Raw genomic sequence first — 13,562 nt, 5'->3', positions numbered from 1 at the left:
GCAGTGACTGTAAACCATCCAGCTGAAACACTTCAATAACAACATCTCTCTTGTCACAGCTTTTTACAGCCCACGTCTTAAACTAAAATAAAATTACTTCTTTTGAGGATCAGCATGTACAAGAACAAATGCTACATGCATCTTGGACTTTTCACCCATAAATAATGCAAATGCTATTTCTGTTCCCCCCAAATTAACTGAGGTATGCAATTTCCATCTCCTTTCTTCCAGCGTTTTTCTACAGCAGAGCTGCAACACCAAATCACACACCAAGACTAAATATTCCTTAAATTCTCACTTCAGAATTCACAAGTGTACCAACCATACCATTTTAATTTAGTTGTTAGTATATACAGTAACACTCAAAAGTGTGATAAAAACCAAACAAAAGTAGTTTGTTTTAATAAACAGCATGATACAGACCGCGAAGATAAATAAAAAGCAGACTTTTTACAGTTTCCCATGAACATGAACTACAATAAGTATCATAGGCCAAACTTTTGTTACTTGAGTAGCACAGCAGAAGGGTTAAAAAAGGGGTTGTGGTTTTCTTTTTTTTTATATAAAGTACTGCAAGACTATTCTCAGTATGACAACACATGCATCTTGCTGCATCTTAAATACTTTTTTGGCCCATTATTACTAAAAATGTCTTGCTTTCTACCTACTTTACCACAGACCTTTATCACAGAAGGACACACACATGGCAACAAACCCCCCCTGCCCCCAGTAGTAGTTATTTCAAAGATAATTGTCTCATTTTTAAAAGATATTTGAAGCATTGGCGGGCGTTTATACTCTCCCTTTGATGCAGACATGTAACTGCTCCCAGCTGCAATGAAGTTACACAGAAGCATCAAGAGGTGACACCCTCCTGGGCTCTATTCTCCCAAAATGCCAACAGGATCCTGGGCTGCCTTAAGAAGAGCAGGTCAAGCGAGGTGAGCTTTCACCCTGCTCCTCTGCTCAGCACTGGTGAGGCCACAGCTGGAGCACTGGGCTCCCCAGCATGAACCTGATGTGGATGTACTGGAATGGGTCCATGAAGGGCTATAAAGGTGATGGACAGGAGAGGAGGCTGAGAGAGCTGGGATTGTGATCCTGGTCAAAGAGAAAGCTCAGGGGCATCTGGTCAATGTACATAAATACTTGATAGACAGAGGTAAAGACAGGCAAATCTCTTCTCAGTGCTGCCCACTGAAAGGACATCAGACAATGAAATAGAAGATATTTCATATAAACATATGAAAAAAAAATTGACTGTGGATTCCTCTTTCTCAGATAGACTCTAAACTCAGCTGGACAATGTCTTGGGCATCCTGTTCTATTGTTGACCCTGCTTTAAACAGGGTGTCTGAGCTAAATGCTCTCCAAAGGTCTTTGCCAACCTCAATGGTTCTCTGAAAATTTTCTGCAATTGTGTTGCCATTCACAATGACAACAACACTTTCAAAATTTCAAGCCTGAGAATCCAGAAAATCAGACTGCAGCCATATATATTTTAAACCCTTTTCTCCACCAGGGAAGTAGATTTTGATAGTGTAGTGGATATTCACAGTTAAAAGTTGAGGTGCAGGGGGCAAAGAGAAAGGATGATACTCCCAGAAAATGAATTTACAAATTTATCTTCACAAGAGAAATGATGAATTTGGACCACAGCTGCTGTAAGACAAGAGGATTGATCTATTCCTTTTCTTTTCCCAGCCCCAAATGAAACAGTAAAACAACTTTGGACAGCCTGGGGCAGTTGATAATTCAGGATACATAACACTATTAATAAAGCCTCAAAATAGATTAAAAATAGTTAAAGAAACAAGGCAGAATGAGATTCCAATTATGAATATCCATATTTTGGCTCACAAGGATTAACTGAACTATAACAGACATAAAGATTCTTGAAATAAATAGCTTCTGCCTGAATTAGGCTTTCAGTAACTTCAACAATACAATTAAGTCAGGTTTACTTGTGATTAATTTTATTCCTGGAACAGGATCCTAACAAAATTGATGCAGTTACACTGAACTGAATGGTTCCTGAAGCAGTTTAATAACTACTGGGAATCAGGCACCAGTATTTCAAGAAGAATCAAGACAGAATAGTGTATTTTTTGCCTTCCTTGTGCCGCAAGAATATTGCTCACAAACAGAAGTGACAGTAAGGACACTTAAAACACACTTACACAAACCAGTGGGGACACTAAATTCAAAGTACAGGCAGAACATTGCTTCAATTGATCTTCTCTTACAAGTATTTTATGATGTTCTTATGCTCTGGGCATGTCCCAGAGGGGTGTTGGAGAGGGAAGAGAAGAGACAGAGGGATTCACCTCTGGCTTAGAGTCAAGAGCACTAACACAGCAAGACCTCAGACTTTTAAGAGTCTATCCCATAAAGCTCAGAAGTCCAGAACACTGTATGGCAAATGAAGAACAATGATTTTTCCTGAGTGTGAGTTCAAGAAGTCTGTATGCTACAGAAGAGTAGGAAGAGGAAACATTTAAGCTAGCAAGCAACAAAAATATTGGAAGTCTCAAGAAAGAACCAATATGTAGACAAGATTAGGATACTTTCAGGGAGCTGAAAAGGCTACTTTGTTAATAAAGACTATTTCAGAGTATAATTGCCAGTAAACATTCCTCTCCCTATGAGAACTTTTTATACTGAATCATAGGAATAAATAATCTGGAGCTTTGATATACATATAGCTTAATTCTGATTTCATAAGCTGTTGTGAATCCAGAGCAATCCTGATAGAGTCAGTGTTGTATCAGCATAAAGTGAAATCAGAATTTCTCAAAGAGCAGAGCACCTATAGATTTGGTTAGTGTATGCAAATGGAGAACTTCTATAGCCAGTCTCTAGTTGGCTTCCCTTCATTAACACAGATGTAAAAAAAAGTAAAACTACACAAAGAAAAACCCCAAACCAACAACAGCTGCAAGGGTAGTGAGCTACACATCATTTTGGACAGATAGAACCTTACCTAAACTGAGACAACTTCCAGCACAGAATAAAAAGATGCAAATTCATTATTCGTATGAAACATGTATTGCAAAATTAAATTGGGATTCAACAATCTGCAACAACATCCACAGCTATATAGTATTTTTAAAAAACAAGTGTGGTTCTTCCATTCAAGTAGAACTAAAACAAGAGAAAAAAGTTAAAAAAAAATCCTAGAAGCAGCAATTTACAATTCTTTCTGTAATACCACACCATTTTCATTAACTTGAAGTATTTTCAAGATGTCAAAGACATCAACAAAAATAGTAATTTCAAGTGGCTTTTCTGATATTTGTTTTTTGAATGGGTCCAGCCCAGGTCTGCAACCTGTACAGACATGCAAAACAGGAGGAATTCATAATTACTATTCAGAACAGACGTTGGAACATGTCAGTTATATAATGACAAAGCAAAGAAAATACCTTCAAATTGTCAACAAACATGGGCTACTGACCACTGAAGGGCATTTAATACTTTACATAAAAAGGAAAGTTGGCATAAAAACCCACAAACAACTTGCCAAACCACGAACAGAAGGGTCATCACATACAAAGTTCTTACAAACTTGGTAATTTCCATATTGTCCTTAATATGCAGGCTCATATCTTTTCCACAAAATGCCAAAGCACTTACAATTTTGGTTTTATTTAAATGCCTTTTAAAAAAAATTTAAAACTTATACTGAAAGTCTGTTTCACCTGTGAAAAAACTACTAATGCACCCTTTCAGACAGAGAAATATGCATCTATAAAGTCAGTACAGGTACTTTTTCTGCTACCTTTAGGAAAGCAATGAATGTAATTCTAAGCAAAACTAAGCAGCAGCAGCAGCCTGTTCTGTCACTAATCAAACACAGTTTCACAGTTGAAAAAGTTACTGGTTTTAAAAGTCATTTCACTAAAACACCATTTCCTAATGCTTTGTGATAAAACACATGGCCCAGTCCTGCACTCCTTGCTCTGGCAGTCTTACAAGGGAGGTCTGCAGGAGCAAGGTGTCCAGATTCAACTCAAGCTCAAAATAAACTACTTTAGTGTTTTGTGTAGCTGATTCCCAGAACAAAGGGAGCATTTTCAAATCCCTGCGAAGTGGAAATAGTTAAAAATAAGCCAAATTCCAAGCCATTTCTGTAAAAATCTAGGACTCAGTTACAAGTGCTTTCATGGTCTGCAAGCAGATCTTATTTCTGATACTGAGAGCAGATGACATCTGCTCATTTCCACCAGGGTAAGCAAACAGTGCCTCCACTATCCTCAGTGAAGTTACATCAGCACGGAACTGCCGTGACAGGATGCAGTAATTAGGGTTCAACACTTTGAAGCTGAGAAAAGGATTTTTGTTTTTTGTGAAACACTGGCAGAATGTTTTTCAAATGCCCATCCTGGTTATGCAAAGAACTGCTTAAAGCCCATGAGCTTCTACTTTTTAAAAATATTTGTTTAAAGGCTACAATTGCTTCAAACTGCATTATGTCTGTACCACTCTGAAGTTTCCTTTCTTTCACTATTTGATTCTCATAATAATTTCTACAGCTTCTGCACAACATTTAATTGCAGTAACTTTTGGAAACAGAGCCTGATTCCTCATACCTCTGTCTGGGCAAAAAGGGTGCAGAACACTGCTTGAACTGAAAGACATTTATACTCATATTTACAGAAGAGCTAGGAAGGGGCAAAGTACAAACAGATTTGGGCTCATAACATCCAATAAATCTGAGTTGATCTTTTCATCCCAGCTGGAAAAGGCTGACCATTTCTTAGATAAACGAGGTAAAGCATTGTTTCAACACCAGATAAATACAGATAATATAGCACCTAATGTGATGTTTGTGCAACAGTTTTACTCAGTTAAATTAAGTTATAGCCAACAGGGTTTCAGATTTTGTGAACTAACTTAAACTGAAACTAACCCATGTTTTAAGAGCTGAACCATTAGTGTGTGTTGACTGCAAAGTAATAGATACAAGGGTAACTTTGCTCTAGAAAGTACAACCAAGCTTAGCAGGAGTTAAAATATTCATATGAACAAAAAGGAGTATGTAACAGTCAATAAAAAGAGCAATGGGAAGTCTATTGGACTACTCCAAAATATTTAGTAGAACTAAGGAAATAAAACTTCACATTTCCCATACCATTCTTGGAGCTTCTGTAGTTTTCACAAAACCAGGTTTCCCCCCACAACATCAAATATCCATGTGTGCAGTAATCAACTGCAGGATCCTGACTTTGAAAGTGTCTTGAAACACCAACGCCTTGGCTTTACAATCCCCAAAGTCTTTCATAACGTAATTGATTGCACATTTTTAATATATTACAATTTGCTAAATGAAGCCAACCACTCATTACCTCATCAGTACAGCCTGCACAAAGTATAGTTTATTTATATGCTTATTTTCTAATCTAACACCAACTGTCAGCATATTTTATATTACACGTGGTATTGCACTTTCTGAGTGGCACCTCGGTGCGTGTTTGCAAGTGAACAAGCTGAACCCCCCAAAAGCCCCAAACCTTTGGAATTCAAGTGCTGCCAATCTAGCAAGTTTAAAATGTTAGGGTGAACATCACCCATAGAACTATTTATGGGCTTCACTAATTTACAAAAACCTGTTTAGGAATTAGAAAAACAGTCCTACCTGAAGTTGTGCATAAGGGCAATCTGAAATCCTCAGTACTCTGAACAGTTTCAAAACATGGTGCCAATTTCATTGATTGCACACATTGTAATTGTGTTAAAGGACAACAACTAGATTTACAAATATATATTACACACACGCACAAAACAGACAAAGCTATAAAATGTTTGGTAACTCCACATGCTTTGAGCTAGCCAACATATCTGTCTGTTGAACTGCTTATTATTGTTCATATTGCAAATCTAAATTGCTATTTCTGATGTATCTTTCTGGATTCAACAACCACTTCCAAAGGAGGAAGAAAGAGGAGAAATGGTAGACCCAAAATTTGAGGGTTTAAATGAACATTCTTGGAATAGCCAGCATATCACTTCAGTAATGTGAAGAGTGATTCCCAAAGTATTTTTAGAGACGTAGGCCAAGTTCACCTCTGGCTTTAGTGGGTATATCCCCACTACTTCTCTGGTACTTGTGTCCTCTTTCACTAGGGCTGAATTTGGTCCTAGGAGTATGTCTGGTCACCTTCAGTGACGTTAATGAAAACGGGAGTCTTGGACAGATAGAACTGGGTTGCAAAATTAAGAGAGTTAATATTGGACAAATCATGTAAATAAAGAATATATATTAATAATAGTTCCTATTATATAAATAGCCTTTATAAAAAAATAATCTTTCAATAATTTTAATAACTCACCTTTCTTTAGGTTCTGGAAAACATGTATGAAAAAAATCTATTCAGTTCAAGTTAGATTAAAGCAAACCTAAGATGAACACTACAGCTCTCTGTTGCACTAAACCCAATTCTGACCATTCAATTTCCAGGTTAGTCAGTTTTTGGGGATGATAGGGAGTTTCTTTGTCAAAGTATGAATTGCACCCCTAGAAATACTGAGCAGAAGAAACACCATACTGAGTGGGCCAATTTCCTACTGCTTTCAGAAACTGTGCAGATGACGGACCCAGAAATCGAAGGGTCACCCAAACCCCACAAATGTCAATGCCTCTGAGCACATTTAAAAGGCACTGTCCTCACTGCTGTTTTTAGATCTTTGAGCTTAAAACTCCTTCCCTTTAAACTATGCTGCATTTAAGTATTTGCTATCACTTGAATTCTCTTTCCACTCTTCACAGTCCAGCATAGTCTCTACCTGCTGTACCAGATCTAAGGTAATATGTGATGGACTCTTATGCTCATGCTAGCGCTATTTTCTTTTTCCTTCTAATTTATCCTATCAAATGACAAAAGGAAACATTCTTCCAAGTTTACCTTTCTGAGCTTAAGGCATAACATGAATCATTGAATCACAGAATATGCTGAGTTGGAAGGGACCCACAAGGATCATCAAGTCCAACTCTTAGCCCTGCCCAGGACACCCCAGGAATCCCACCATGTGCCTGAGAGTGTTGTCCAAATGCTTCTTGAACTCTGTCAGGCTTGGGGCTGTGAACACTTCCCTGGGGATCCTGTTCCAGTGCTCAAACACCCTCTGGGTGAAATACCTTTTCCTAATGTCCAACCTAAACCTGCCCTGACTCGCTCCATGCTATTCCCTCAGGTCCTGTCACTGTCACCAGAGAGAAGAGATTGCTACCTGCCCCTCCACTTCCCCTTGTGAGGAAGCTGCAGACCCCAAAGAGGTCTGACCTCAGTCTCCTCTTATCCAGGTCAAACAGACCAAGTGACCTCAGCTGCTCCTCACACAGCTTCCCCTCCAGACCCTTCACCATCCTCGTGGCCCTCCTTTGCACACTCTCTAATAGCTTAATGTTTTTTTAATATTGTGGCACCCAAAACTGCACACAATATTCAAGATGAGGCTTCCACAGTGCAGAGCAGAGCAGGACAATCCCCTCTCTTGCCCAGCTGATGATGCTGTGCCTAATGCCCCCCAGGATATGGGTGTCCCTCCTGGCTCATATTCAACTTGCCACCAACCAGGACCCCCAGGGCCCTTCCCACAGCGCTGCTCTCCAGCCTCTCATTCCCCAGTCTGCACACACAGCCAGGATAGCTCCGTTCCAGGTGCACAATCTGGCACTTGCCCTTGTTAAACTTCATACACTCGGTGATTGCCCATCTCTCTAATTTGTCGAGGTCTCTCTGCACACATCATACTAAAGCTTAATTTTTGAAGTGTATAATTTTAGTGCTATCTGAAACCCTGTTTTACGTTATTTTCCAACAGTTGTCTGAACAATTCATCTCTTCTCTTGCCATAAATTCTAATGTTGTTCATGGTTTGTGCAATTCCTATGCAACCAGTCTTTGCTGCTAACGGGTATTAACAGTGCAGTACCCACAAAGCGGGGTATCAGTTCTTGTTTTCTTTGCTGTCAGTTCAGTTCAAAGCGTGTTGCTTTATTGTGTGGAAGATCCAGTCCATTTTTGTTGTCCAGCCACCATGGTGAGCATCATTCATTTGCTTCATGAAGTACTCAAGAGCCTCCTGCTCAGTTTTGTCCAATGCAAGGGTCTTTCGAATGTATGCAATGTCATCAAAGGACTGCAGTTCTGGCATTCCTGAGCCAAGCATCATGGAGAAAAGATTGATGAAGAGATTGGCATGCTGCCGAATTGCTAGGTAAGCCTTATAACACATCTCCTGAAACCTGGAAGAGACCAGGGGAAAAACGCTTAGTGTGTTTCCCTACTGCATGCATATTACTGCTTCACCTCCAAAACACTTTTCCAGGCAACAAGACATTAAAAAAGTGGACAGTCTTAGTCCAATAAGAATACTGTAACATTGTTGAGAAGATGCACTCATTCTCCTACTTAGTTTATCTTCATTTGTGTAAGAATTAATAGTGATCAGACTAATACAACATCCAAACTGAAGACAGGCTTTCCAGTCTTAAACCCCATCTGCAATTCATGCAACTATTCAACACAAATTTATGTGAGCTCACAGAGCCATTTTAGTCACTGCTACTGACATTTCAGATTTCAAAGCATATTCCCTGATACACTGCTGCAAACAGTGCTTTCCTGGTTATCCTCACTGCATTTCTTCTGTAGTTTTATTAGGGCAGTAGCCATTGCTCCTTAGACACTCTCAAGAATGCAATGAAAGCAGGGGCATTTGCTGTATCACACTGGATAAGAACTACCCAGGTTAAGGGAAAAATGCAAAAAAGCTTCACTGCAGTGTTTAGACAGACATTATAATTCAAAATCTGTCTTCCCTTGTCCTCAACATAATGAAATTAAAATTAAAATTGAAACCTCTCAAAGACTGGATTGCTGGAAAGAGACATTAAGAATGACTACAGGAACAGATTTATTTCTTTAGTGTTATTATTTTAAAGTTCTTTCTCATCAGGTTCTGGCCATTGTCACAAAATACACAGGCCAGCTGAAGAGCTGATTGTCAGAGCAGCTACAGGAGAGAGAAGTACGGCTGAGTGACCAGCAAGGCTCTGATGCTCACAACACCCAACATGTAAGAATTGCCAGTTCCTGCAGTTTTCCAGTCTCAGGAGGATTTTAAGTGCTAAGCCAAAGAAATTTCAGATGTTTAAAAAATTACCATCTTTATTCACATGTACATTGACCCTGCAAATCTCAAGTGAGATTTCATAGACCAAAGGTCATGTAAGTGATAAGATTACCCACTGATTTACAAGTGGATGGCTGATCTTCAACTGAAGAACTACAACATACCCACTGCAAGCCAATTAAAATACTATTTTTCAATTAAAAGCTCTAATTATTAAAGGTCATCAGTGGTAAAGTGCATTTTAGGTAAAAAACACTCTGGAGCTTAAATGCTTAAAAGAAGGCTCACCTTTCGAACTCCCTCGTTTTGGTACATTCTTGGGCTCCTTTACTGATCACTATTAAGAAGTCTTGCGTTAAGACAAATGGCACTCGCTCTCTTTTGTAACCAAATTTTTTCTTCTTGTGATCGAGGAAGTGACCAAAGTCAATGTGAAACAGCTTGGAAAGACAGAAAGGTATTTTAAGATCAGTAATTCCTTGTTTAAATGAAGTCACGGTAAAATTGATCATTTACTTACAGTTCTGCTAAGATTTTTTTTCCCAAAACAAACTCATACCAAAGTGAGGATGATCTTAGGGTATGGTTTTAGAAAAACATCTCTTACTTGTCCATCATCCTTGACCATGATGTTACTGTTGTGGCGATCACCAATGCCCAGGATAAAGGTGGCAACACAGTAGCCAGCACAAGAACGTGTAAACAAGTCAATAGCTGCATCATACCTATTCAAACACAAAAGGAGACACTTTCCTCAGATATTCTAATTATACAGAAGTGCATGTTTTTCTTTTGCAAAAGAGCTACCAGGCAAACAAGGAAAGGTAAAACAGAAAACAAAACCAAAACCAGATGGACATAATTATGGACATAATGTCCCACTTGACAAACTTTAGTTCTCTTGAAGTTTCCATCAAAAAGAAGCATATGGCTAAGAAAAAGAGGCAACAGGTAATCTCACATGTCTCCTTTGTTCTTATCCTTGAGCCACTGATGCAATGTATGGCTGTTGAACTGCAGTGCTCCTTTTAAGCCTCCTTTGCACTGAATCTGCATGATGGTGTGAGAACTCCTCACGACCTCAATGAGTCCCACACAGTCACCGATTGACAAACAACCATAAGGCAACATCCTGAAAGACAAAGGTTCATTGGTTTTTTGTTTTCCCTCTACAGACAATGGTGGCAAGAGGTGGCAGAAGATATATTTTTGCAGATTTCTGTATCTGGCTATTCTTTAAGACATGGACAACTGTAACTCTGCAGAACATTCTCAGACAAAGACATAATTATGCCACTCATTCCAGTACTGGAGACAAAACTGTAGCCCATGAAAAACAACATAGACCAGTAGGTCCTTTTGGCTAGATAAGAAAATGAAAACTGGGGATTTCTTGACAGTGCAGAGGCAGCTCCTTTGTCCCCACCTAAAAATGTACCACACAGCAAACACAAATTTGAAAGTGTAACCTGTCTAGGTTTTCCAAAAGCAGAACAGTTTATCCTGAATGTCCTGCAGAAGCTGTTGCACCCACAGACTGTCTGAAGGCAGAGAAGATCAGGCAGACTGGGCAAGACCGACTGTGTGGACTGAAGATACCAACAACAAAAAGTCACTGCCCAGCAGGGCTGAGGGTTTGGCAAATTGTTCAAAGCCAAACCTACAGACATAATCACTTGGTCACAATGTGGCTACTGTGCCTTAGTTCTTTTATCCATTCCTGGTAGATAGCTCACTCAGACCCCCTTGAATGAGACTTCAGTATTTTCCAAATATGATCTTTTGTTTATAAAATCCAGTAGTTTAGTTAACTGAAAAAATTAAATATTGCTCTCACATGCACAAACATATCTATTTATAGCATTTCATTTATTACCCTTGGGAAAACAGAAGCAATCTCTGGGAACAAATCAATGCCAAAACCATTAAGATCAGTATGGCTTGGGAATGACCTCTAATGCTTACCGAAGATCAAGACCCTGATTTTGCCAGATGTTTTCCATAATTCGAATTATCTGAAGTGTCAGCATATCCTGACGCAAGTCTGAAATAATCAAATACATAAAAATTGCAAATTTCGTAACACCAGAATCCCTGGTTAGATCTTACTTTACTTTCCCACCCCCAAATGATGTCTAAATACATCTAAAGATAATGAGGTTTTCATAATTTAGTGTAGGTTTTGTTCCCTCAATAGAGAAAAGCAGGTTTTAAACAAAGAAAAATGAATATAAGCTTGTGGTGGTGATTTTAAAAACACACACTGTAACCAGGACAACAGAATCACAGATGACACATCTGTAATATCTTGAAGATATTTTCTAGTAAGAAGAACAAACATTAAATAATATCATGTTCCACCTTGACAGACCGAGCATCTTAGAACATATAAAATTTTGACTTGACTGAGATAAATATTGATTTGTCCATCTTAATCTCTCTGAAAAAGAAAATAGCTTAGCTCAGATAATGTTTTAATTTATTTTTAACCACTATTTTATAACCACTAAATAATATGTTAGGAAAATAGACAGATATGTAGCTTGTGAATTAAACTTATCTTTCCTTACCATCTCCATTTTTAAATATTATCTCATTGTTCTGAAATAACAATTCAGACATAATATCTGGGTTTTCCCAGTTCAACCACAGCGGCCTTTTTGCAGATGACATTATCCTGCACTCCTCAAGCCTAAAAGAGATAAGATTTCTATGAAATAGGCATAACTTGATTCTTATACCATGTTTCTCTAATGCTACTAAGTTCTCCCAGAGTTTTGGTCAAACTCTGAATCAGCACCAAATTAAAGAAGCAAAGTTAACTGACAATCCACCATTTTTACTTTCAGACTCAAATTAGTAAGTGCTATGTTAAGCATTTGCTAAGACCAACAGAAGAGCTGTGTTGTAAGGGAATATTGTAAATATTCCTTTGGCAGTGTGTACTCCTGACAACTGGCAAAAGGACTGCAGTTCTTGCACCTTAAAGGAACAGCTAAAGGTCATGTTGTTCCTTGGTTTGTTGAATGATGAAATTGAAATGACTGTACTCTAAGCGTTACTCTGCTACAAATTCTATTCAGTGAACTTTGAAGATACTAATATTTAATTAGTTAACACTCAACCTCAACACTGATATTGTTACCATTACTAAACATTTACTTAAGTATCTAGACAAACTGCAAAACTGGATACAATACCGAAGGTTTCCCAGTTGATGAGCAGGATTAAGAGGAGAGATAAAACCTTGCAAGGCATCCATAAAATCTGGCCGTCTCATTTGTTCAACAAGAAACTTCATCTGTACCTGATAAATAAGCACAGTCATGTCTTGAGAACACTGTTTTAAGTAAATGAAGGTATCAGATTTTAGTTTTGGTTTTCAAGCATGGTTTGGCACAGTTCTAATGTAAGTAACTTTGCTCAGCTACGTATTACACATATTGAAACCTTTAGCTCTATTGCCTTGAGAGCTAGACAATGACATTGCATAGAAAATACTGCAGCTCCTAGGACAACATAATAGCTACTGCAGTTAGCATTAACACCTTCCTAGCTAATCAAATAGAACACTCCTAAGTAATTCCTCTGACTCAACAGCAACACTTTTGATATAAGGACAGCTTTTGATACCTTCTGGGTCTCATCCTTTTTTTCCTGCTTGAGAATATCTGTGAGGTTAATCAACTTCTCCATAGCCTCCACCTGCCTGCTCAGATGCTTTAGGTACATTCCACATGCTCGACAGTAGGACTCCAGAAGTAAACCAAACCTCTGACTGACAGTTTTGTTGTGCATTTCAGACCTACACAGGGAGGAAGAACAGTTGCAGCTTAGATACAAGACCACTTAGATGTGCCAAAAATGAAGCTATACTTGTGATATCTTCATACAGTCCTAAAATACATCCCCTCAGACAATCGCCTCCCTTATCCTTGATGACACCAAGGCAAGTAGAAAACTGAGAGCACAAATAAGATGCCTTGCTTCTATTTCTGTGTCTGATTACATCAGCTTAAAACAGAATTTTTAGGTGAGCTCTAGCTACAACCCAGTATGTTGTAGACTGAGCTATCAAGCCCCACAATAAGCCTTTAATAAACAAGTGAAAATAAAGCTTTTACTAAGCTTTTTGCAAAATTGCTGAATTGGGTGGCTTTCTTTAGGCCTTACATATTCGTAAAATTTTCTGGAAAAAACTGATGGGGAATTGGGCAGCTAACAATATAGGAGGCTTTCAGCAGTGTCACACTACCTTGTTTTTAGAATAATCATCATTAGATAAAAAGAAGTACAAGTACAAGTACTATTAAGTAGCTTTTGAACCTGCAAGGCATGTTTTCCATCATCAAACTATGTATTAAAACTCTTAACAAATATAACCCAATCTTTAAGTGGTAATATTTTCCTAAAAAAGGACATTT

At 38.4% G+C, this 13,562-nt stretch overlaps 1 protein-coding gene across 3 annotated transcripts in view; it reads right to left on the bottom strand.

Moving 5' to 3' along the window:
* Nucleotides 1-313: 313 nt before the first annotated feature.
* The window catches only part of PIK3CA (phosphatidylinositol-4,5-bisphosphate 3-kinase catalytic subunit alpha), a 42,450-nt gene continuing 29,201 nt past the window's right edge, over nucleotides 314-13,562 (bottom strand). For all 3 annotated transcript variants that reach the window (XM_085069073.1, XM_085069072.1, XM_085069074.1), the window contains exons 14-21: nucleotides 12,772-12,943; nucleotides 12,339-12,445; nucleotides 11,709-11,830; nucleotides 11,104-11,182; nucleotides 10,100-10,270; nucleotides 9,746-9,863; nucleotides 9,427-9,578; nucleotides 314-8,248 (exon numbers count right to left, since the gene is read on the bottom strand). In XM_085069073.1, the coding sequence (XP_084925199.1) occupies nucleotides 7,978-8,248; nucleotides 9,427-9,578; nucleotides 9,746-9,863; nucleotides 10,100-10,270; nucleotides 11,104-11,182; nucleotides 11,709-11,830; nucleotides 12,339-12,445; nucleotides 12,772-12,943 (1,192 nt within the window). In that variant the 3' untranslated portion in view covers nucleotides 314-7,977. The remainder of the gene's footprint in view (nucleotides 8,249-9,426; nucleotides 9,579-9,745; nucleotides 9,864-10,099; nucleotides 10,271-11,103; nucleotides 11,183-11,708; nucleotides 11,831-12,338; nucleotides 12,446-12,771; nucleotides 12,944-13,562) is intronic.

This window comes from Lichenostomus cassidix, chromosome 9, assembly GCF_008360975.1.
Source record: "Lichenostomus cassidix isolate B80296 chromosome 9, HeHo_3.0, whole genome shotgun sequence".
NCBI classification, from domain to species: Eukaryota; Metazoa; Chordata; class Aves; order Passeriformes; family Meliphagidae; genus Lichenostomus; species Lichenostomus cassidix.
The sequence above is the reverse complement of the archived record's forward strand: the minus strand, read 5'-3'. Positions and strand labels throughout refer to the sequence as shown.